The sequence below is a fragment of the Sander vitreus genome, chromosome 6 (assembly GCF_031162955.1).
Source record: "Sander vitreus isolate 19-12246 chromosome 6, sanVit1, whole genome shotgun sequence".
In the NCBI taxonomy this organism is placed as follows: Eukaryota; Metazoa; Chordata; class Actinopteri; order Perciformes; family Percidae; genus Sander; species Sander vitreus.
In genome coordinates this window covers 21,363,252-21,389,879 of record NC_135860.1, presented here as the reverse complement: position 1 = coordinate 21,389,879, position 26,628 = coordinate 21,363,252, and the positions used below count along the sequence as shown (strand labels likewise).

The 26,628-nt window shown below is 41.4% G+C and overlaps 1 protein-coding gene across 1 annotated transcript in view; it reads right to left on the bottom strand.

The window, feature by feature from the left end:
• The window catches only part of triob (trio Rho guanine nucleotide exchange factor b), a 112,606-nt gene that overhangs the window by 77,517 nt on the left and 8,461 nt on the right, over nt 1–26,628 (bottom strand). The window contains exon 2 of the mRNA XM_078253422.1: nt 18,992–19,045. Coding sequence (XP_078109548.1) covers nt 18,992–19,045 — 54 coding nt within the window. The remainder of the gene's footprint in view (nt 1–18,991; nt 19,046–26,628) is intronic.

Genomic DNA, 26,628 nt, shown 5'->3' with positions numbered 1-26,628 from the left:
CATGATAAATATCACTATTTCTCGTAATCGCCTCAGAGAAGTCATCTCCTCAGACATCTGCATACATTACCCCTGCAGGCACCAAGTCTTGGTGATTGAGCAAGAGAGGATGAAAAATAACACTTCCATTTGTATTGAGAGTGATAGCCGTAGTATCTTCTAGCTACCTGATTAGAGTATTTGTAAGTCAGCCGGTCTGATGTTATAGACTGTTGGTCTAATAGTTTACCTTCGGTCCTGTGTTTAAGGCGTAGAACAGCTGTCCTGGTTGACCTGTTTCAACACCTGGCACAGATCTGCATAGATAGGAGGCTGTAGCTGCGCAGGCTTGCAAACTGTTCAAACAAGGGGGTTGTTTTTAGCCATAGTATAGCCACAACATTCAGTAAACATAAGCTGTACAGTATGTCCTGCAAGTAACTTTTTTCCATTTATATTCTATTGCAACTAAATCAGTTTTGTGTCTGTGTAGCACAGAACAAGCTGAGCACAATTACCCATATACTAAACTGAAAAAGGGACACCTTAATCATAAGGGATGGTGGTAAAGTGTGTAAAAAGAAAATAATGTTTCCCCTTTACTAAAGTTACCCTTTCTCAAACACACACACAGGCATACATTAGCAGTATGTGACAGCTTTTACTGTACAGAGATTTGAACTTCATAGTAATCATTTAGCCTAACACATAATAACTCACATACATACAACAGTCTAACAACTAGTCATTGTTCTGAGTCAAATCTGTTGCAAACACAAACGTGTCAAAATTATTCAGGCACACTGCACTATCACAGAAGTCACAGCTCAGCCTCGGCAACATTGACTGAAAGCAACTTTCCAGGATTTTGTGTAACTCCACAACGATTCAATCAACACTTTAATTTCACTGACACAGCCTCAAGGAAAATTGAACATTATATGCTTCACAATAGTGTTACAGTATTCACTGCAAGGCTTTTGTATTTGGTTTGCACTATACTGAGAGTTGTTCCTGTTTCTGCTATCTTGGGATTTGCTATACTGCAGCTGCATTGCACCAGGTATTTTAAAAGTAGGACTTTTTGTAACAGTATGCATGTTTTTAACCAAACTAATTTGTGTCCAGGATACAAAATGAGCATAAGCAGAGGGTTAGGTTCAGTCTAAGGGTTAGGGTTAGTAGTCAGTTATTCAATAATTTACTCAAGACAGAGACTATAGACATTACATACACTATTGTTATTAACTGCAGTGTCAAGTTTTCTTGGCCCATGGATTACTGATAAACCAAGCCAAAAGATCACAAATGAAAATAGTTAAAGTTGCATCATTTGTGGTTTCTACACATGCATAACAAATGTTCAAACAGATTACAGTCATAACTTACTAATTGAGGCAATAGAACTTAGAATTTTAATCTTCACTGTTCTAGTTTTTTCTAGTACACACACGATAAAGACAATTGAATACAGAGAATGAAAAAACTAATGAATGTTAAAACTTACCTAAAAAATCGAATAGTACAATATCAAATGTACATGAGCCATGCCATAAGCTGCTGTAAATACTATCATTCAGCATCATTTAACCAGTCTTTCATTGATTTCAACAGCATCGATATTGTGACCACAATGGTTTGGCAAAACAAAATAGTTAGAACCAGAAGGTCATACTGCAGTGATTTTAGAAAGTTGCAGACTGTGATTTGGTCAGTTTGGTCTCCCTAAATTCTACAGTTAATAAAAGGGAATTCATTTTCTTTTATAAATTGCATTATTTGTTTTTAATCACTTTCATGTGTCTCGATTGAAACAAAATAGAGTACAAGGTGATGAAGATAGCACTGTATTTCCATATATGAAATCTGCATGTATTACTTTAGGTCCTATTTATCAAGAGTGCTGAGGTCACACTGATTAAAAAACACACAAACAACATTAAGTTTACAGTAATAACAAACTTTGGAGACTTAAAGGAGTTTTTGTAAAATATCCTTCTACCAAAGTTGTTAATTTAATTAGGTTCTTTGATAGCAGACATTTCAGTCACACACATGAGAACATCCTGTCTTAGTACTTCTACTGTTAGGACTCAAACTAAACAAGTTTCTGGATAAAAACAACAGAATATATTTACAATAGAGATTACTCTACCTGAGAGTCTGATCAGGGTTTTTCCAGCCTGGGCATACTGCCAGCTGTGGTTATCCAGCACTGCCATTGTAAACCAAAACCTGCACCGAACCGTTCCTATCAAACTAGGCCTACGCTACACCCTACACAGGTCTACAGCGGTTATCAACCTACCACTTCTAGCTTTCTAACCGTCCCATTGTTGTATGGCGAGGAGGCAACTGAACAACAGCCGTGCCATATATTGGCCAACGCCCCTGCCACCCACTGAGCTGCAGAAATCCAAAAGCACTGCCAGCTCCTTCTTGCCTTCACCAACCGGCTTTTCTTTGCTGTGCCCCCCCATGTCACTAACCCCTCCCCAAAACAAGATTTAGTAACAAGTGCTGCTTTGCATTAAACAGTTTCTCCCCTGTGTGCCTGGCTAGCTAAAAATGTTAAGCCAGCCAAACAGTTGTTGCGTTGTGGATTTGCGGGCAAAATAGACTGTAATGATGATTGGTTGTAATCTTCTCTTTGACTAATACTTAGACTCTGTTGGTCACTGTGAGCTTTTGACCTGGGACACCTCATCAAGAACATTCATCTTGTTTTCTTCAATATGTATCAGAGGTTTGTTACATGAATTGCAACAATTCTTGAATTATTAGTCTTCTGACACAGTAATTTCAGAATTATTTAAGGGGGTTGGATGCAAAACTAATATAGGAATACATTTATTGAAGCAGGCATACACTGGTAATCAGTTCATTCATTTATAAATATGTGTTTTACATTTGAACGTTTACGCCATGATGACGTCCATAAACCTCAAAAACACTCAAACAACATCATCTGGTCGTAAATGTATTGAGACCAAATTATCTTGGTGTTTCCCCCTTTGATGAGTAAGGCTAAATTTGAGTGAAATACTCATGCATATCCACTTCCACAAAACAGTTGCTTGACTGGGAGCCAGCATCTTTTGAACTGAGGAAATGAAACAAAGAGCTCACTTACTGTTTACTCCTAGAGACCTAAAGTCTTTGTTGTCTCTCAGAGGAAAAGTCGAGGGGGATTACCATTATTTTGCCAAATTGTGAGGAAAGCGCCGATAAACTCTAAAAATGGGTTTATGTGACATGGAGCTCAAAAGCAAGGTCAAAAAAAGCCATGAAGCCACTCCTTTGATTAACATGCGTCAGCGCTCGAGCTGCATCAAACACATTATCTTGATATCAAAGTGTTGACATAACAGGGAGGCTGCAATACAATGCAAAACATGCTTAAAAAACATTAGCATACACATTTCCATTCACATTTTTATCTAGTATTCCCTCTACTGTACGTCCCTTGTCTATGGCCACCTACCAACTTTGTTAGCTGTCTGCCATGGTTTCATAGTCAGCCGACCCTTCCTGTCCTTCAGAAAGCCCATGTAGTGGAAACGGAACAACATTGTCAGACTAGCCATGTTCTGTGTCACAGATAGCAATCCAAAGTGCGCCGACGTGACACAAAGGAGCTCCCAACAGTGGTGATCCTGTGGGTTAGGTATATACTGCAACTCGTAAAGAATTTGATCCCGAAGACTAAGGTGCCAAATTTGTTCTCTGGTGGATTCAATTATTATTATTCAAGCACAACGAAGCTGAAAGCTAACAGCGTTATGTTGATGGCATTCATGTCCTGACTCGGTGTGTGAGAGTCGACAGCCTTCTCTTGTCTCTGTGAGTTGAAAGTAAGGTCTGTCCTGCTGTATGTGTATACATGTGGGCCAGGTCACATATCTGAATGATCCTGTTGTAATAAATAACTGAGAGGGATTGTCACCTCTGAGAGGCATGGGGTGTCAGCTGTGGGGATATACAAACCGATTTATGAGTGTGTAGGTCAGGTCTTTGCAGCTGTAGATGACTTGTTTGTTTATTTTGCAATGGCAGAAGATATTACATCTGTGTTATGATACGCTTTATACATATATAGACTAACCATATTACCATCATCAGTCTCCAATGGAACTTAACTTTAAATGTAGTTTTGCTGAGTCACAGTGCCTGTGTGTTTCTATCTGTAATTTTTGGCCCCACTCATTACGCCTTGACCCCCTTGATCTTCATTTGCTTTCTGTCATCTTTTATTCATTTATAATATGAATTGATGAAGAGGACAGTAGTATTCTTTTTACTAAAACAATGTGGCTGAGAAGCCTGTCTCTGTGACCTCCATACACTGTCTAACTGTTGCATGTTGCACTGTTACTGTAGCAGAGAGAGAGAGAGAGAGAGAGAGAGAGAGATAGAACAAGAGTGGACCATGAGATAAGTAGTGACTGTGAGAGGGATCGACACTATAAGAAATCATTAAAGCCCTTTTCAGTGCTGAGCGTTCATGTGCATCTGTCTGCTTGTAAGCCCACAACAGTATACAGTACATAACTCCCTGGGCAGCCAGCTGAGTCGCATCAACACATCAATGAAGAAGAGAGGAGGACGCTTTGTACGGCTCAGGGAACACCATTCATCAGCTTCCTCCATCCAAACCGTGCTCCGATTGTCCCGCCCGAACAACAAAACCAAGCCAATAAACCACAGTGCACCAAATAACACTTGACAGGCAGGGTGCAGAAGGGAGAGAGAGTAAAGACTGTGTTTGTCTGTGGTCCACAGTGTTACTAACTGCCTCAGAACAAAAGAGGAGAGAATAGGAAAGAGGAAGGAGAGAAAGTGCTCGAGACAAAACCATGTCAGCTGTCCCTCATTCATTTTAGACAGTAATGGCCCAAAGCAGATGGGACTTGAACTCATAGGCGTAATTTACAGGGGGGGGATGGGGGGTTTACAACCCCCCCGATAATCAAAACTGGCCAGAAATAATAAATTTTGCACCATAAATTGATGCAGAAAAATTCACCAGAATGCAGGAAATGAAGTGTTTGGCAAAGGTGGAGATCTTAAACCTTGAACTGATGATGTCAGAGAGCCGGAATAAGTCTCCATCCTCCTGTTTTAATGAGCACTTTTAAATTCAAATCATATCAAACTAGAATTACCGCCTCATTGTTGTATGCCTTTACTAACCAGTCAAGTTGCTGTTTACATCCATGTCTGCCCAGATTCATATAATTTACTGAAAACTTGTGGGCACCCAAAATAAGTGTGGCCCAATTCAGTATCCGACCAAATGTGAAATATGGTCATAATCTCCCCTTCTGTCCCCTAGGTATGGCTTGAATAATGGGCAGAAAAGCGTTTTTGCAGAACATAATGATGTCACAGTGAACATGACCTTTGACCTAAGGTTGAGCATACAATGTCATCACTTCATTATTCTATCCTGTCAGACAATTGTGTGAAATGTTGTCATAATAAGTAAAGATAGTTGTCATAAAAAGAGAAGACACACTACAGGTTGATGGAAACAGATTTTTTTTTAAATATACCTTGACCGTCTGCTTGTAAGGTACAAAGCATTCATGTAATGCTGCCCCTCACAATCACGTGCCTCCAGAAAGCCCAAAAAATAAAAAGAGCAGGGGTGTCGAGTAATCGAGGCAAGGGGCCCCATGTCACCCACCTCTCTATCAACGTAGTGGCTGATAAAAACAACACAGGATACACATGTGATGGAAGCAACCATTCATTAAAAACAAACACATGCCATCTTATGTGGAAAGCGGCAACAAAATGCCATAGTGTTTTAAGTGTTACTGGTGCTCAATAAAATATGTAATCTTGCCACATAAACTGCTGTTATTCACATAAAGGTAGTTGGTAGGAACATGCACTGATTCACATTTTATTTTTGCCTGAATTTCCCAAATTAACTTAAAACTTGGAAGCATTGCCAGAGTGAGAGAGAGAGACTTAGAGAGCGACACAGGGAGCACACTGTAAAAAAACAAACAAATAATGCTAGAGAGAAATCCAATGCACCCAACTTTTTTTGCCAAACACTGTACAACACAAAAGGAGAAAATGCTGCATATATGCACAGTATGCAATAAGTGTGTTCCTGCGTAGGACAAAACATGAAGGACCATCACCTCATTTCACAGTTGAACTGTCAGGTCAGTCAAACCATGACCTCAACTGACAGCAGTACTAACAGAGCAACAGCTGAGCTCTGTGAATAGGAGTATTTACTCCTACAAACCTCAGGGACAATACTTTAAATGAACACATGATTAACATCAAGAGAAGTCATTAACACAAGTGTTGTGATGATGCTGGAATCTGCAATTTAGAAATGTTTGACTTTGTGGAGATAAAGTAGCAAACAGGAGTCTCTGTAAAACTTGTCTATGGTAAACAACAGAAAAATATCAGGGATGCTTAAAATAATCCAGCAGTGACTTCTCTATCCTGTGTCAGTTGCTGTTGGAATAAAAGGGAAAGATAAACAAAACCTGAAATAAAGTGCATGAGTGCAAACTCATTCAAAACTGCAAAAATACTGCTGAGCAACCTCGCTGCCTTTTTCTAATTTCTTTTTTATGAACAGTATCTGTAATTAATGCCTCTAACAGCGTGTTAATACAGGAAAGTGTGGTTTCTGTCTCAACAAATCCAGCAAACAGACAAACTATAATAACTGGATCCAATTGTCTGTCAAGTGTGTGTGCGTGTTTGTGTGCACCTGCAGGGCTTCCAGCTAGCCAAAGGCAGGATAGTTCCTGTTTACAAGCTCAGCAGTGAGAGCCAGTTCCCAGAGGAGACACACAAAGATACACACACAAAGACACACACATGCACATACATTTGGTAGTTCTAAACATTATTGTTTATTACGAATGCCTGTGTTTGTGGATGTCTATATGTATGCAGAGAGAATTTGTGTTGCTTTTTGCTGCTGGTGTACATATGCATCACTTTCTCATCTCCTGTCACCCTCTGCTCCTCTCCAGTCTTCTTCCTAAATCCATCTATTATCTGATATCCTCCTATCTCTCTCATTCTCACATTCTCTTATAGTCTTCATCTCTATTTCTTCATTTCTCACCCCTTTTTGCACTCTCTGACACTCTTCTCAGTCATTTCCAATCCTACCCTTCCTGACCTCGTCTCTCCTGTCTGTCTGCCTGTCTCTCTGTCACTATGTTCCTCTATGAATAGATTTTCACTAGACTTGACCTCAACAAAGACAATTGTCCTGTTGAGTACACACAGCGGACCGGGAACTACAGGCTACGGCTCCACAGCCTGTCTCCATGCCAGGAGGCTAGTGGATCCCATGGCTATCCACTGTTATTACGGCCCTGAAAACAACTGGCTTATGCAAACAGGGAGCCACGGCACTCTCGCATGGAATATCTGACTTACATGGATGGATACACACATGCATGCATGCACAAACACCCTGATAGAGTGGCCAGTGGCCACTAAGGGGAGCAAAAAGGTTATATGTTTGCTCTCTGCTCTAATCTTTATGCCACTGAAACCTTACTTGTTCTGGAGAAGCCTATTGAGCCTAATGTACTCAATTTCATGTGCACAGAATCATGTTTTGCAGTGCCAAAATAACAACATAAAGTAAATAAGCTGTGCTTAATCGTGGGAGTATGTTTGCAACTTACCAGTTGAATTTACAGTGTATTTACAGAGGGGAAATATTTTACACCAATTTAGACTGCTGAACTGTTCCAAATTTGATCTCATCTAGTTATTTTCATATTTTGTTGAGGCTCCCAAGTGTCTCGGTTTCTAACCATCCTGCAAGAGGGAAGGGGGAGCTGAGAGAGACAGGGAAACAGATAGAGGTGAGAAAAATGAGTAGGGACAGGAATAGAGAAAAAGACAGAAACAAACATTTCTCCAGAATGGTTTGCGTCTGCTCTCAATTTAGGATGCTCTCTTCAAGGCATTTAATTGTAGGTCTTTTTATGACTTTGGGGCCTGAACTCCAAGCAAACAACACAGAACCACATCTGAATCCGGACTCCACCCCAACTGCATATAGATAGGATACCATATATAGTCATGTTATACTTTCCGTTTTTATTTGCATGATTTTTCTATGGGAATGACAGATGAATGTGATACATGCATACTGTAAATACAATGCACGTGGCATTATTCTAAGGAGAGAGAAAGAGAGAGAGAGATGGACTTACATACTAACTCCCTGCACACTGTGTCTCACACAGTAGGGGTCACATGGACAGATAAAAGCATACACATAAAAACGTGCATGTAGCATCTGTGACATCATCAATGGGTTTCTGGAGGAACGGTTTGCAGTGTGAAAGACTTAGACTCCGTTCAGTCCAGAAAATTTGCTCCCAAATATATACTCTTTAAGCCCACATATCCTTTCAAAGTTTTTATAATCACCACCATGACAGCCACACATTAGAAAAGATTAAAATAGCAATTGAGAACATAACGTCTTGTAGGAAGAAAATATGAGGATCCCCAGTTTCTGACATTCCCTCATTAGCTTTAGCATTTAACTGCAACGGTTGACTTTTGGACATTACTCAAAAAACACAATCCACTAGTATTTTTTACTCAGAAATTAAATCCTGTCAGAACTTCCTACAGTATCTGGTTGAGAACACTGACAGCTCATTAATCTGCCACATCTTACACCTGAGAAGGAAAATAAAGGGGGGTAAAAAAAAAGTATGTGGCTGACCATAAATAAGTGCATCTGCTTTGATAATCAGTGCAGTTACATCAACATTATCTTAATACTGTATATAAACCTCTTCATAACATATAGCAGGACAAGAGAAAGGAGAACAGGAATCCAAATGAAGGGAGCATTCCAAAGATTCCTGACCCTCCTATTCCCATCATCCAGCTGGAGATGAATCCATATTGACGGACTGCTTAAATATTAAATGCTTATGGGTCACTACACTTTTTTTCATGGCCAAGAAGCTCATCTCTCACTGGCCGCACAAGGATGTCAATGGGAAAAGGGAGAGATAACTGGATTGTTTTCTCATTTAATCACCCTCAGGACCCAGGGTGCAGTTCTAGTGTTTCAGGGCTAGAATAACAAACAGTTTGTACAATGCATAGCTTAAAACAGTGCTGGCACTTTGTCATTTGCAGCGACGTGGGAAATTCAAATTAACTTCATCTTAAAAACACCTTATTTACAGATCATGGAAACAGGGCATGACAGAGAGCGTCTGCTGCTAATCCTATGAAGTATGAACTGCATACACTGATGGATAAAGTTACTCATGCCTTGAGAGAAAAACAAGTGAATTCAATGGTTTCCACGACAAGGTGACACAGGGCCAGCCAGATACAACAGTCCATAGCAGCAGTATTCTCCTTCTGACACAGTATTTTCTTCTTGGTTTCTTCATTATTATCAGCTGACTACAGTTTCAGATACACAGTATAAACAGACTTTTTCTGTTACATATTTAGCTTTTGTCCTTTACAATCCACAAGCCACACACCTGGAGAGTGGGCCAAAGTGAACATCATGATATGAGCAATGCCATGTCAGCTCCAACACTTAAATTATCACCTAATCGACCAACCGAGGACAACAAGCCAACTTCTCATTCAATCTCAAGAGTGAAAGGAAGAAAGTGCTAGAGAAAGGCTTGGGAAGAAGTGGTGATTCTTTACTGAGAATGCTTCACTTCAAGCTTCTTCGGTTAATTATTTTCAATAATTCACACACACACACACACACACACACACACACACACACACACACACACACACACACACACACACACACACACACACACACACACGTTGTATAGTAGTGGACACACACAAGCCACAAGTAGTGATGAATTTACGTCATAATACCAAACTCTCCAACTGCTTTCATCTCTCAATTATAAGCAAGGTTTATACAATTACTTTAAACAACTCAATGGCCAATAACAGCCACAATATTACATTAAGATTGATTAGAAAACTCACCAAAATTACTCATTGTTTATGTCATATGAGATAATCGGGGAAATGGGGAGAGATCTCTCTGTGATCAGATTGAATGTGCCTTGGGATTTTATTGCATTAAAAACAATAACACTGGATTTGAAAGTTATTTTAGATTATATAGTCAAAAACATGTTCGTCATGATTTGTAAAAATGAACTACTGTCTCCAAGATGCAAAACCAGAGAATTTGAAACATAAAACTGTGATGTCTGATCTGGTGCTATTTCAGAGATAAAGAAGAATGAATATAAGACGTGTTTACTTGTTTGTTAATCAGGTACAAGCTGTTATCCTTTAATCATTTAATCGTATTAAATAAATAACAGTAGAGAAAGCCGATGAGTCAATATCAGGAAGGTGCTTGAAATATTAATCAGAATCACTTTATAAAAATACAATGTCACTTTGGAAAGACGAAATAGCACATCCTTCCTCTTGTAAGGGAAAAATGTAATACATAAGAATAAAAATGCATCCTTGCTCAGTTCTATACATTAAGGGGTTTTGCTGCTACAGCTACTTGGTCTGGTATGAACAGTATCATATGGGGGCTGAAATTACTGAGTCATTTGACTGACATTAATACAGACTCTTCTCTACATGTGCTACTGTTGAACTATAGCATTTCCCACCATGTAAGTGTCACTTACAGTATGGCCTCAGTGGCCAATGCTCAGCAAAAGTTACATGGGTGGATTGTTGCCAATTTCAAAGGTTCATGTCTTCACTCTGTGATCTATGGTTCTGGGAGGGCTTTTAAAAGCAACATATGTCTATTATTAAATTGAGACGTATTTGTCTTGAAAAGCACTGGCAGTATGATGCTATACCCAAGCCATTGATAGCTCTTCTGTTCAGCTCCTCTGATGGTCACACACCCCCTGCATGTAAACACAAACCTTTGCAGGAGGAGAAGTGAGACCACATGACTCACATGCATTCATTAGTTAGCTTGCAGACCAAAAATAGAAAGTTGTGATGATGTCGAGAAGCAGCTCTAAGTATAGAGCAGAGTTTAGTGGGAGCCAAATGCTGTCATTGGACCATATAAGTTTCACCAATATGATAAATGCATTATCATGTGGGTCGTGAAACACAATACATTAATGCACTTTAAAATGCACATTATGTATGTGGTTGTGAATACATACACACAAACATGTAAAACATTTCAAAGTCAAAAGTGTGGCCTTGCATTACTGTTGCTGTGTGACTTTGTCCACTGTCTAATGTTAAATAATTCAGGCTTGCCTTGTAAAACATAAAATACTTACAAGGTCCAGGAGACAGGATCTGGATGGACATGTCTTCAGCTTCTGTCTGTTCCCTCCGCACTCAAACCATCTGACCAATAAAGCAAGCGGCATGACAGCACAGGAAGGTTTCCATCTATATATGAGCTTCCAAAGCATTATATATGGTAGAACCTCCCCCTCTAAGAAAAATACTTGCAGGTTTTAAGAATCGACGCCTTTACCCCCTGCGTTCTTCTCCATTATCAACACTGCAAGTACACACCTTCTTTAGGTGTCACCTTTTGTCAATGGCACACTCTTCACTGCAACTTTTATCTATAGTATTTTAGCAAGAAAGGTATCCAAATTATTACTGTATTTGCAGAGATATGACGATCCTATCATACAATCCCCAAATCATGCACTATTTCATCTTTTGAATGAATAAATGTAAATCAATCCAGTAAAAATTCTTTAGAATGAATTAGCATCGCTCCTGACAACCATCCTCACAACCATCAAAAACAGTGAATGCATCCATCAAAAGGATGGAGAGAGCATTATTGTGATATTCCTCTGTCCCTGGAGCAGCCAAGCATCTTTTATATCCCTTGAGTAAAGGAGCGGCCAGCACGCACCCTTCATGCTTAGCCCCTCCCCCGTTGGCAATCTCTAGCAAGCTATTGGCTGGTCTAAGGGGGAGAGGTTGGTGGCGATTGGACAGGTGATGGAGCGGAACCTTGCTTTCCTATGCATCAGTGCTCTCCAGGAAAAGACCAGGGTCGGAGAGAGAGAGAGAGAGAGAGAGAGAGAGAGAGAGAGAGAGAGAGAGAGAGCGGACAAAGAACATGATGTGGGAAATAGGAATGCTATGATGGTTGGAGGGGGAGGGAGGTAAATGATGAAGAGAGGGGGGAGAGAGTGAGGTACGGAGGAGAGGATAAAAGACAAAAAGAGGGAGGTTGCTCACCTATATTTTATTCAAACACTGTCCATGTATAACATCCATAAGATATTTCACTTTCATTACTAATATTAAGATAAAGTCTTGCAGAGAGAACGAGAGTGATGAAAAGCACAGTGAGTCTGATGTCGACAGTGCAGAGGAACACACTGTCTTGAATTGAGGGAAAACGCAGTTTGCAACAGATGGAGGCATACAGCATGGTGGTGTATTTATGTATTTAATGTGTGTGTTTGTATATGGAGGGCCGGGTTCAGCTATGCATGCTGATGAGGTAAACCTGTGTTGGTGCTTGGTTGGTGCTGATATATCACTGAAGGTGTTTGACTTTGAAAGTGTGTATAACATGTCTATCCACCTGAAGCCTTTTTGTCACTTATTATTTATTTTGCAATGTGTAGTGTAGACTGTGAAAACAAATCTCCCAGTGCACAATAAAGACTATCTATTTATCTATCTATCTATCTATCTATCTATCTAGTTATGTGATGCCCTTGAATAATGAAGATGGTAAAGAGAAAACAATTATAATATTTCCACCTTGCCCAGTGGATGCCTTCTTTTACATTTTGACATTATTTCATCAGCTATTAAAGACATTGCAGAGATAAATGATTACATGAATTGTGGAATTTGGGGCTTTGAGTCAAAGCTTATTAAAATGGTCAGGAAAACCATAACCCCAGAACATTCTGATTACATGACATTAAATGATTCAGTAATTAATAACTCCAAAGACCTTTATTCAGTGATATAATAACATCAATTCAACAACGTGCATATTCTTAATAAGTAAATTGATTAGTTTGATCAAAAAGCTCCAGTTAAATGAACTGATGTGGTGTTTGGACAAAGAAAGTTTTCAGATTTCTTTCCACCAACCTTTTTGGATTTGATTGTCTTGTAATTTGCAGCAACAGGAGATATTACTTGGCTAAACAGATATCATTATGTTGATATCCTGTGACAGGAGGATGCAAGCTGTGCTCTTTCTAAAACCAACACAGCCAGTGTTCCACAGCATGATCCAATTAAGGACGTCTGCACGAACACACACAAACATACATAGACACAAAGAGGCACACGGCGAGGTCAGGATGCACACATCCATGTGCACATCTGAATGAACTGCATGCACAGAGACACACAAACATGACACAAACATGCTCGGTACAGAGTCCAGCTGTCTCTGTGTAAGACACCACAGGGAGTCAAACTGGCTTTCTTCTCTTTCATCTCATCTCCTCTGTGCGTGTGTGTGTGTGTGTGTGTGTGTGTGTGTGTGTGTGTGTGTGTGTGTGTGTGTGCAAGATTTCCAAAATTGCAGCTGTCATGAAGAATTTCGACTTTTAAAGGCATACCCCCTACAGGTTGTCTCATTGGAACTACAGCTCACGTGGCTGTGGATTTGGTTTCATCAACAGGTCGGCAAGTAGCACTCTCCAAAATACTGCTCTGCCTGAGTGGGTAGCATGCTAGCGGGTAGCATCACGTTAACTGTATTGCTATGCTTAGCTCCGTAGGTGGTAGCTCAAGCTTGACATGCTTTGGTGATATTTTAATTCGGCTTTACACAATGTGCATATGGCTTTCAACTTGTCTACGAGCCGTCTGGGAGTTTTGGAAAATAAAAAGCTCCATTCAGAGTTATTGCTGCTGTCTTTCTCCATCATGCCTGCAGCCTGCAACAGCAGGATGTGTTACGAGGAAGTGGCAGCTTGATGATAAGTAACGGTGATGCAAAGGGTCAAAATAGTAGCCTGTTAGGCACGACGCAAAGCCGAGTAAAGTGTAAAATAAATTAATAAATGCCGGCATACGATTAAAAAAAATTAACGCGTTATGCTCGGCCCTTAATCGCATCGCAATTAACGCGTTAATGCTGACAGCCCTAATTAAATTATACATGAAATAAAAGAAAATCAAAACAAGATCATATTAAAAGGCTGTCACGTATTTGGACATTAAAGTGGATACATTACAATGTCCCTTTTCCATAGTAGTAAATACATAATGAAGTCTCAGGGTTTACATGCCATGCTAAACCATGCTGTAACTTGTCCGTTGTAAGACCTGGTGTCAACCTCAGACTACTATGCAAACCCCAGTGCCACAGTGCAAGCTTCACTGAGAGCTATATCAGTCGTAAACTGTGATCACACACTCCTTTGTAGACACAAGGTGGATGCTCAGAGCTTGTATATAATATATACCTTTATGCAAATTATGGTTGATACTTTACGTGCATGCACGCAAATTAGGTGACAGCCCCTCACCTAACCGGCTTTTAAGCAAGCCAAGTTCAAATGAAGTTCAGCCAACCTCTTGGTTAAGCTGTGATATTACTAAACACGCACCTCAGGTGCTATACAGGAAAGGATATGGAACTGTGACTTATATCACAGCTAAATACTGTATATGGTTCAACTTATGTAATTGCCTACCATCTTTTGAAATATATAAAAGGACAGAGAAAGAGAGAGCAACTGAGCGAGAGAAAGAAAGATATGGTGCAAGAGAGAAAAGAGGGAAAGAGAGAGTGAGTAAACAAAATACACTCAAACACACACACCACCACATCTACAATACACCATATTGAGTTTAGTCTTCCCCACCCTGGCCTCTGCAGGGGAGAATAAAAAAACAAAAATCCAATGAACTCCAGAGAAAACCACTTCCTCCGCTAGTTAGAACTGTGTGTGTGTGTGTGTGTGTGTGTGTGTGTGTGTGTGTGTGTGTGTGTGAATGAGTATGCCTGCCTGCTTGTTTCCCCGCAGTGCACATGGTTAGCATTCAAAGCCCAATTCAATAGGAACCACACAGAAAGCTCAGTATGGGTAGGGATGAGAGACTGAGTTCACAGCTGAATTAAACTGAACAGACACATATGGAGGAGAGGGCTCCCCATCTCTCTCTGTTCATGTTCAAATATTCATCCATTTTCAGCCAGCAAGACAAGGACTGCAAATCGTTCTCATCTAATTCACCATACTAAGCATGCTAAACATCATCAGTGCAGCAAGAGATCAGAATCATCCTGACTGAACATGCAGTTGGCTACTGTTGCAGATTATCTTGGACTGAGGGCCATATCTGGGGAAGAGTCCAACTATTTACTCTAAGCACGCTTAGTCTGTAAATCCATTTGCAGGCAACAGTGTTTTTGGGACACTTGTGATTTTGTGGTTAAGTGTCTTCTACAAAACCCATCCAGATTATAGTTCATTTTCCCCACTATCAAACACTGTATTGAATAAAATGTGTGTGAGCCAGTCTTATGTATGTCCATAGCCAATGCTGCTCTAGTGATGGTAATGTAAATTAGTGCAACTTCAGAGTTCTGATAACCCATTATTATAAGTACAATTGTATGTACTATGTAACTACATGGAAACGGGCCAAATGTTGCCTGTTTCTTGTACAGTAATAGCGTTACAGGAGGCTGGCTGTAGTCTTGTGCTGAAGTCCCGTGGGATTTCAGTTGTAGCAGGAAAAGGTAAACAGCAGTGTGCAGATCGGAGCGTAGCGTGTGAAGAGTGAAGAGCGGAGGTGTTCACAAGGGAAGAAGCTTGGATAACGTAACTATGGAGCTAGAGCTAGCCTTCAGTAACGCTATTACTGTACAAGAAACAGGCATCATTTGGCCCGTTTCCATGTAGTTACATAGTCACTGATATGATCATAACCACTACAGTGCTCAATTACCTATTTTTGAGGGGGAAATAAACTTTTATCGACGCAAAAATGTTGTCGCGAAAGCATGAACTGTCCTCTGGAGGACATCCACCAGACCAGCGGGCGCCCGTGGATTGTTGTCGGCCGCGGCAGGTGAGGAAGGCGGGGAGGAAGTAGAAGGATGCCGGTCGGGCCTGCTAGCCTGGCTAAGGCAACTAACACACAGTTCGCCATTGCAGAGACTACTATTCACCAACGGCAGATGGATCGCACACAAAATGGATATATATGCTACAAACACACACATAACTGCTGCGTGATGATTATTACTGAAGCCTGGCTGAACACACTCACTCATCCCAGACGGCAGCTAGCAGCTAACAGGGTAGGTGAATTTAAACAATGTCTGAGTTGAAAACGCATCTTGTTGTCATGTAAGGGCCCTGTTCATGTTGCACAGACATTTTAATTGCATTTTGTGTCTGTTGAAGAGGCACAAAGGCACTCTTTATGATATGCCCCCAAAACTGCCGTTTTAGCTAAGTGGGAGCTCTCGGCATTAGCTGCAGCAGCTCCATATTGCTAGCACCGATTCGGCTCGTCTTTTTTTTTTGCTATCGACAGTACTCACATACTTATAGCGATCAAGATTAATGTAAAAATTGCCCGGAGTTCTCCTTTAAGTAAGGCCTACAGGCTTCCAATTCTGTGAATGAATTCTATTTGCACTTTCACCAAACATCATAAACCTACATCATTAGTTTGGGACCACTGGTCGTAATTATTCACTCCTTTTTCCTTGTTTTAGTCTTATGGGAAAGGCTGCACATCAAGACTTGATGTTATATCAGAAATGGCTGTGTGTATTATCTTTATTCTGGGCAAGTTATCTAATACTGCCTACTGTAGCTTTGTTTTGGCCAAAGATTTGATTCTGACAGTGTAATCACTGGTCTAAATCACTGATCAGCCTATATTAGGCTGCAAGTAACCATAGAAACAATGATGAGGATTTAAACTATGTTAATGGTAAAACTAACTTTGACTTGGTTAGAAAATTCCAATCCGCCAACTCGCTGGCATTCTCGCTTCAGCCTTTATTTTCTATATTGGGATACCTTGTCATACATTATTGCTAACTCATCAACCCACATAGACAAGGCGATCTCTCTACATGTAGCTCTGAGTTCCCACCAGTATACAGTCATGAACAAAACAAGTCTCAGCCCTGAAAACACCAATGTTTCTCAAAACATGTTAGCCAAACAAGCCAAGTTTAGATTAAAAACAGGAAATACCCAGTTGAGGTTATGTCAAATCCTTCGAATGGAAGCAACAACAAATCTAAAACCAGCACATTTCATGGAGGCAAGACCAAAAGTTACAACAGTATAGATGAGCAGCACATTTAGCTATTGTAGAAAAAGGAAAAGAAAACTCTAAAAAGGCATACATGCAGTACATGATGGTTGGGAGGAGCCAAACAAACAATAATACTTTCCCACTTAGGGATCAAAATAGCCAGAAAATCTGTGTATTTATTTGAATGTTTGGTCAGCCTTGCTGAGCGGGTACACTCATCCACTAATGCGCGCACTCACACACACACACACACACACACACACACACACACAAACCACACGTCCTTCATTCACGCAAGAATAAATAATAAATGTTCTGTTTTGGCCTATAGCACACTTTGTGTTTAAAATGTGCCAGATCAGCTAATAAGTGAAAGATTCATTAGTCTTCTTCTTTTCCCCAGAGGACTTGCTAAATCGACATTTAATTCAACGGAAAGTTCATTTTGTAGAGTATCTGAAAATGAACAATGAGCAGGAAAAAAACAGGTTAGAAATCAGCCAGAAATGGCCAGTACAACCAGATTACTCTGATTTACGGTGAGCTGCTCATGAATTTCTATTCCGACTTCAACAAAAATATACAAAGACACACCACTGCAGCCTTCATTTTTGTGAGTCAGCCTCAGGGATGAACTGCAAGGGTTTTTGGGCAAAAGGCCTGTGCGCAGGATTTGGCTGGCATCTCCAAATCATTTCCCATTGACATCCATTCAAATTCTGGCAAGTAGGAATAATAGATCAAGCTGTCAATTAAAAACTGAATGACCCAATTGGAAAACATCAGGTTAAAACAGTGTCAAACACATAGGGTTCACAGAGGGAAATAGAACCCAATGATGTTTGAGCGATCACAACAATTGATGTATGATTGATGTGTTCCATCCATTACTGACACTCTCCTCTTGCTTCACACTTACATGACATGCACAACAAATCTTTTAAGTTGTTTTTTTTGTCTTCACTTTTGCTAATACAACTCAAACATACTTTCTGTCACTGTATGCCAGCTTTCCTGGCACAGATTACACCAAGTCTGTTTAATTTAAATCAGACTTTCTATGGAAAAGCTCCAAACACCTACAATGCAGTTTAGTCCAAGAGAGATTACATTTAATAATCTATCTATGTCCAGGGAACTACGCCCACATTCATTTTTGCATACCCTTATAAGGGTCACTTGACTTTCATGTTTATAACCCCAAAAGGTCTCACCCTAGAGAGTGACTTGGTGTATTTTTAGTATGTAGGTCCTGGGGGTATTAGGGATGTGACCCCACAAGGTCATGTTTGCTAGCTGATGCCACAGACAGGCTTGAGTCTAATGGGATTCTAGGCAGAAGAGCTTTGATGGAACACACCATTTTACTTAAAGAGGGCATGGTACATGGTGTTCTTGGTGTATCAGCTCTGTATCCCTCTTACACACAAAAATACATACAGTATACAGTATAAGCGACACTGTCTCATCCATTGTGAAATGGAGAGCATTTCAAACATCAGTCCTATAGCGGTTCTCCTCTTGGAGCTCTGAAGCTTCCCTAAACATGAAATACCTTGGTTCGCACTTTCAGCTTGAATTCTATTTTGATATTTGACAAATAAGAATAAGTGTAACCTATTTCCTAATCACTGACTGGCAAGACACATATATAGGGATGTTTAGAATGGAGCAATGTGCATTCTTCTTTGAAAGGAGATTCCTAATTGGTTACCCATGACTGTGTGACAATCAGACCTACCTGAGGTTTGACCTGGGCCATCCAGTTTGGATTCACATTTTGGAAGAGAGCAATCTAAAAAGAGACAGGGAAATAAAAAAAAAGAGGAAGTTGAATGAAGGAAATAAACGGGGAAAGGTCTGTCTTGTGACCTACTGAAACAGTACCACAACCTTCACCATGTTTTAGTGTCAGAAGTTAGAGCTTTGTGATTAACATGGTACAAATGAGAGAGTAAGCAATTGTGGAGCAGCTCTTTGATCTGAGTAGCTGGATAGTCCCTCCCTGAGATTAAACACCATTAGACATGCTGCACGCAGATGCATGTGCACACACACATACTGTAAATGTGCACTCACATGCCTGTAATGCATGCTGTAGTTGAACATGAGCTGGTAAAGACATACTGTACACTTAAAATTTTAAATGATCGAGACTATAGATCCTTATGCTCTCACACACATACAGACTTATGCATGACTCTCACCACACCAGCTGATAAGCGAATTAATCATTTAAAGATACCAAGTACACTACATATCTGTATCTCTAATGCCAGAGGAATCATCTTCAGGGAGATGAAATGTTAAGAATATTCACCCAGACCTGTGAAAAATGTGTGTCTGGTGCTTGGTAGTCTAAGCTTGTAACATTAGAGGCAAAATTGGGTCCTGTCTGGCTGCAGTGCTTGAATCATTGGCGTCAGTTTCAGCGTCACGATCAATTCAGAATTGATTAATTAATAACGACTGGCTCATTGTGGACCGCCTGCTAATCCAATAAATTATGCATAAATAAATAAGACAAAATGGCCGTGTTTCTTTTATATTTCATGAAATAGAGACGTGGGAAGTGTTCTGTGCTGATCACATTGACCCTGAAAATAAATAATAATTATATCCTGAATAAAAGGACATGCATCTTGTATCTGACATCAGACTGACAAACTTTGTTTCTGGGTCAGTCATCAGTTGGACACTACAGTGGCACGAGATAACAGAGAGGAAAAGCGGGGAATGAGGAACAGGGGCAGCTTAGCACTTCTTTGCTCTGACTTCCTCTGGCTGCCTTTCTGAAAGGAACAGCCTGGCATATGCTGCTGCCTAACAAGGATTACAGTAAGCACCTGGTCACACACTGTATGTCTCATTCCATACAGTGTAGAATGGATAAAGTGTTTGGTCCAATGAATAGTGCTTATCCTCTAACATAATTGTTGAGGCCTTATGTGCGTTTGGCATATTTTTCTTGATTGCAAGGTGTGTTTGAAACTTAGAAAAAGTGTGTGAAAAAAGTTACAAATTTAATTCTAGTGAATGTTCAGATACTCTCTAACACTACTGTCAATGTTAAATCATCTTTATGATGTATAGTGACTAGATATTGTCTAGAGAAATCATGGCCAGTTTATGCTGCCAGGCAGGGATTAGGTGGCAACATGCTCATATGGACAGAAGGAGTCTGTGAAGGAGAGACGGGAGACGTAATCTTCTACCAGATAGGGTGACAGAAACCATGTGACCGCAGGTCAAAAACAAGTGACGGAGCTTTCACTTGTAGCCATGATCAAGATCAAGCTGTCAAAAAATGTTTGAAAGGAAATAACATCTACTAAGCATTCTCTAAAAATCTTCTCATCTGAGCTGCATCTATACCTTGTGAGGATAACAAACAGATCGGATTTCTATTTTACTTCAACAGTACAGTTTCAATACAGGGTCAACAAGAAGAATCTAATGTTCATAGGTGGAAAACAGTGGAATGCCCCTTTACGGAGGATGATTTGGAAGGAAGGAAAAATCAGTAAGGGCCTGTTTCTTCAAAGTAAAGTGGAACTGTGCTCTTTGTTTCACAGGTTTATCTTACAGTAATGAAGTGTGAAATATCAAATTCATTTTATTTTCTTTGATGTGCAAACATTTAGTGTTTCATTGGCAACAAGTTGTAGCCAGAGCTATGTGTGTGAATGCTAAACCAACAAGATAAACAACATTTAACTATGACAGTACAAGACAGGACAGTTCAACACAATTTCTTCTGCAAGCCAATACAGTAGGATGGGATGTGAAGTTTAATCCTCAACCTATTTTATCTGAAGCCAGAGAGGCAAAGCGTCAGTTTAGCCCTCCTAAGCCAGAAGAGCACTGCGTTGGCACTGTTCATGCGACAGGGATCAGAGCCTACTGCTGTCTTCAAAGCAAGAGGGAAAGATATAGTGTGTGTGTGTGTGTGTGTGTGTGTGTGTGTGTGTGTGTGTGTGCTTGTTTTACTATATTCGTGGGGTCTAAAAACCGGGGAATACAGTATACTTGTGGGGTCTGCACAGCCTTGTGGGGCCCAAAATGCTGGACCCCACAAGGTTAAAGGGATTGGATTAGGGTTAGAATTAGGATATGGTTAGGGTGAGGGTAAGGGTTAAGGTTAGGCATTTAGTTGTGATGGTTAAGGTTAGGGTAAGGGGCTAGGGAATTCATTATGTCAATGGCGGGTCCCCACAAAGATAGTGAAACAAACATATGTGTGTGTGTGTGTGTGTGTGTGTGTGTGTGTGTGTGTGTGTGTGTGTGTGTGTGAGAGAAAGAGAGACTACACAGTTCCTGTTGGACAGACTGAGCACAGCTGTTGACAGAAGACAAGCAGTCTTAGGCAACACACAAGCTCACACATGTATGTAAACACACACTGCAGGCTGTGCTTTGATTTTTACCAAAGCTGAGTCCATGTTCTGCTTGTTATTTATTTTATGTATTTCATACTGACTGAAGTAAGGCCTTGGCTTGTCTGCTAAAAAAGTAAAACATGCCATTAGTGCAGAGAAGTGCAGTAAAGTGCATGGGTCTGATATCTGAAGTTGCAAGGATGCGGATGGAGGTGTGCAAGTGTGCTATTTTGCGTGAGAGAACATACATTATTGAAAGTTATTGTTACACTATCAACCTCATATAACATACATAGCATAATACCCTAAAACTAAAGAAAAAGCCTAGTGACGCATTATTTTTCACTATACACAATGACAGAAAACTGGCTCACTCTTTAACTGACTTTATAAATGAAAACTCCTTCCTGACACTTAACTCACTGACACTGCACCTTTCTCTTAAGAGGAAGTTCTTAAAAACTGTGTGTCTCAGAACTCAAGGGGGGCATGGCCTCATGAGTCTGTGGCTGCTTTTTCAAAGGAGGCACAAAGCATTGTGGGAGGCTTGTGACTTCAGATACCAGATCCAGATGCTTCCTTGGTTTAAGCTGTAGGAAAAGGAAAAGGAGATAGGGGAGGAACTGTGAAAGACAGAGAGGATTGAAACATCTGCTAAAGGGGCAGAAGATGGGAGAAAGTTCAAGGAAGGAAGAATTAGGAATGTGGTGGAATCCTGGCAAACATTTTGTCAATTAATATATGTTTATACAGTGGTTACTTTCCAGCAATGCTAAAACGCTTTTTCAGTGCTTTTGGTTCCAAAAGATGACATAAGTTGTGAAAATGCCATGCTTTTTTTGGGATAATGCACTCTTCTTTTAAGATCTATGCTAAAGCGTTGCGGCCGAACACCCTAAACTTTATGTTGTTGTTTTGTTAAAGTGACACACACCTCTTTGGTAGTCTGTTTGAAAAAAAAAATATTTTACCTAATTTACTTAATTTACAAGAGAAGGAAGGCACGCATTGTGGTGAGAATCACATACACAAGACCAGATATTACAAAACAAGATCATTATTTGAATATATGACAACCCTGAGAGGCTAGGTATGAGGTAATGATGGAAGGCTGTGTGGGAGAGGAGTGGAGGAGGCGATGAAAGGAATGAAAAAGGATACAATGAGAGGGAGTCTGCAGTTGATTGACAAGAGGTTTCTCTCTTATCAGATGGGGGATTTGCAGGAGACACACAGACCAGCCCACAGCCTATTTTTATGACCCGCAATCCTCCTATGCCTCCATCCCTCGTTCATTCAATCCATTCCTCCATCCCCCTCTTCCTTGCTTCCAGAGCTCTGGGCGACATGGGTGGGATGTAGTGATTTATACTTCTGTGCATGTGTGTGCGTCGTGTGTGTGAAGTAATGAGGCTGTCCCACAGGATACATTTCCCATCCTACTAACGCATTACCAACCTATTGGAATTCCTGATAACGACATAAGGTATATCATGTGTTATCAACTGATCCCAACCATGATGGCTGGAAATTAAATATATTTATCAACAGTGTTCATTTTACTAATTTGGTTAGTTTTAGGTGATATAGTTAAGGGCCATAAATAATTGTATGTTCATCACTTTACAGTACATAATGGAAAAGATATCTCTTAACATATGCACAATGTAGCAGAATCTAGCATAGATCTAATAAGGTAGGATCATTGCTCTGCATAGTTTTCACTGAGGTCCTCAACAGTAGCTCCTTACTGGTCTCAGGTATATCTTGAGATTGAGTTCAAACTGTCCAGAAAATGAATGACAAGCTAAAATATTTGACCAGCTTCATTAGAGTTTAAACTAACTGGAATGTATCTGCACGTTGTCTCTGTGTTAAAGAAAAGACAACCCTGGTCCTTGTCTGTGTGTCTTCAAAGTGACCCCTGGTATAGATGTACATGGCATTTTACAACAATCAATAATTTGGTGAGATGGAGGGGCGTTACATGTCCATAAAATGTATTATGACTCTCTCGAAAAGGTCGAGAGTGCGATCAATCAGCCCAATCCGGCTGTAAAATAGGTAATTGGCTCACCGTGCTACCTTCTTGATTGTCTTCTTCATAAAACTCTCTAATAAACATTAAGAGAAGAACGAGCTATAACAAGCATCCCAACATCTGGACCTTATTGGGAGCATACAGTATGCTTTTTTATATAAACTCGAGAGAGGAGGAGAAAACTGCCTTTTCTCACTGACATACAGAATACTGGCCTGGAATCACTCATTTTTGGTATGCTGCTAACTGCTTATTAGCCATGTGGCCATTTGTATTTCATGATTTTAAGACCAATGATTTTCATGATGTTGGTCGTTTTTGTGAGAGAAGTTCAGGCACATACACACCACATCCCTGAGTTGTATATTTGAACAGTTAACTGGTTAACTTTGTTTTTGCTGATTGAGTTATGTGGTTTGTAAGATTGCTGTTTCAGGTGAGATTGAACCTAGACATTTTATATATACATTATTTACGAAAGGAAAACATGTTACTGTGCGGTGCAAGAGATCACAGCCAAGACAATTTACAGTATGCAAAAGTCCTTTTTGCTTATTTTGTGCCCATGTATTTTGCAGCAAGCCAAAGAGGGGTATAACATGCAGCAACGGTCCCAAGGCAGGAATCAAACCCGTGATGTTGCATTGAACCACTCGGCTACCAAGGCATTCCTCTTATTTTGAAGGCAAACCAGTTGCTGCCAATGAGTATCATGATGACATCTAGTTATTTTAGTTGGATTTGCAGAGTTTTGTATGGTGGCCCTGAAGTGCAAATCACAACAGCAAATAGAAAAACGCAACAGCAAATCATAAAACACAACGGCAAATAGGAAAACAGAACAGAAAATATGAAAACACAACAGCAAATATGAAAACACGACAGCAAACAGGAAAACACGACAGCAAATAGGAAAACACGACAGCGAATAGGGAAACACGACAGCGAATAGGGAAACACGACAGCAAATAGGAAAACAAAACGGCATTAACTTCTACCGGACTTCTCCGGGAACCATTACCTTATCGTGGTGGAGAGGTTTGTGTGTCCCTATGAACCTGAGGGCTGTGTTGTCTGGAGCTTTGTGCTCCTGGTATGGTCTCCCAAGGCAAAGTGGTCTCAGGTGAGGGGCCAGACAAAGAATGGTTCAAAAATCCTATGAAACATCGAGGAAGGGATGAAGTGACCCTGCCCGGAGGAAGCCCGGGGCCCCCGTCTGGAGCCAGGCCCAGATGGAGGGCTCGTCAGCGAGCGTCTGGTGGCCGGGTTTGCCACGGAGCCCGGCCGGGCACAGCCCGAAAAAGCTACGTGGCGGACATCTCTCCATCCCATGGGCCCACCACCTGTGGGAGGAACCGCTGGGGTCGGGTGCGCTGCCATATGGGTGGCAGTGAAGGTCAGGGGCCTCGACGGACCAGACCCGGGCAGCAGAGGCTGGCTCTGGGGACGTGGAATGTCACCTCTCTGTGGGGGAAGGAGCCGGAACTTGTGCGGGAGGTGGAGCACTACCGGTTAGATCTGGTGGGGCTTACCTCTACGCACAGTCTTGGTTCTGGAACCATACTCCTGGATAGGGGTTGGACTCTTTTCTTCTCCGGAGTTGCCCAGGGTGTGAGGCACCGGGCGGGTGTGGCGATATTCACAAGCCCCCAGCTTAGCACCGCTACGTTGGAGTTTAACCCGGTGGACGAGAGGGTCGCCTGCGGGTTGTGGGGGGGAAAACTCTGACTGTTGTTTGTGCATATGCACCAAACAAGAGTTCGGAGTATTCGGCCTTCTTGAGTGGAGTCCTTGAGTGGAGTCCTGCATGGGGCTCCAGTCGGGGACTCCATAGTTCTGCTGGGGGACTTCAACGCGCACGTGGGTAATGATGGAGACACATGGAGAGGCGTGATTGGGAGGAACGGCCTCCCTGATCTAAACCAGAGTGGTTGTTTGTTGTTGGACTTCTGTGCTAGTCATGGATTGTCTATAACGAACACCATGTTCGAACATAGGGATGCTCATAAGTGTACTTGGTACCAGAGCACCCTAGGCCAAAGGTCAATGATCGATTTTATAATCGTTTCATCTGATCTGAGGCTGTATGTTTTGGACACTCGGGTGAAGAGAGGGGCGGAGCTGTCAACCGATCACCATCTGGTGGTGAGTTGGGTCAGGGGGTGGGGGAAGACTCTGGACAGACCTGGTAAGCCCAAACGGGTAGTGCGGGTAAATTGGGAACGTCTGGAGGAGGCCCCCCCCCCCCCTCGTGCATCCCTGTGGAGGCTGGGGGCATTGAACCCGAGTGGACAATGTTCAAAGTTTCCATTGCTGAAGCTGCGGTGAGGAGCTGTGGTCTTAGGGTCTTAGGTGCCTCAAGGGGCGGTAATCCACGAACACCGTGGTGGACACCGGCGGTCAGGGAAGCCGTCCGACTGAAGAAGGAGTCTTTCCGGGATATGTTATCCCAGACGACTCCGGAGGCAGTTGCAAGGCACCAAAGGGCCCGAAGGGCTGCAGCCTCTGCCGTGAAAGAGGCAAAGCAGCGTGTGTGGGAGAAGTTCGGAGAAGACATGGAGAAGGACTTTCGGTCGGCACCAAGGTACTTCTGGAAAACCATTCGCCACCTCAGGAGGGGGAAGCGGAGAACCGGAGGGTGTGTGCCAATTACAGGGGTATCACACTTCTCAGCCTCCCCGGTAAAGTCTACTCCAAGGTGCTGGAAGGAGGGTTCGGTCGATAGTCGAATCTCAGGTTGAAGAGGAACAATGCGGATTCCGTCCTGGTCGTGGAACAACGGACCAGATCTTAACTCTCGCAAGGATCCTGGAGGGAGCCTGGGAGTATGCCCAACCAGTCTACATGTGTTTTGTGGATCTGGAGAAAGCGTATGACCGGGTGCCCCGGGAGATACTGTGGGAGGTGCTGCGGGAGTACGGGGTGAGGGGGTCCCTTCTCAGGGCCATCCAATCTCTG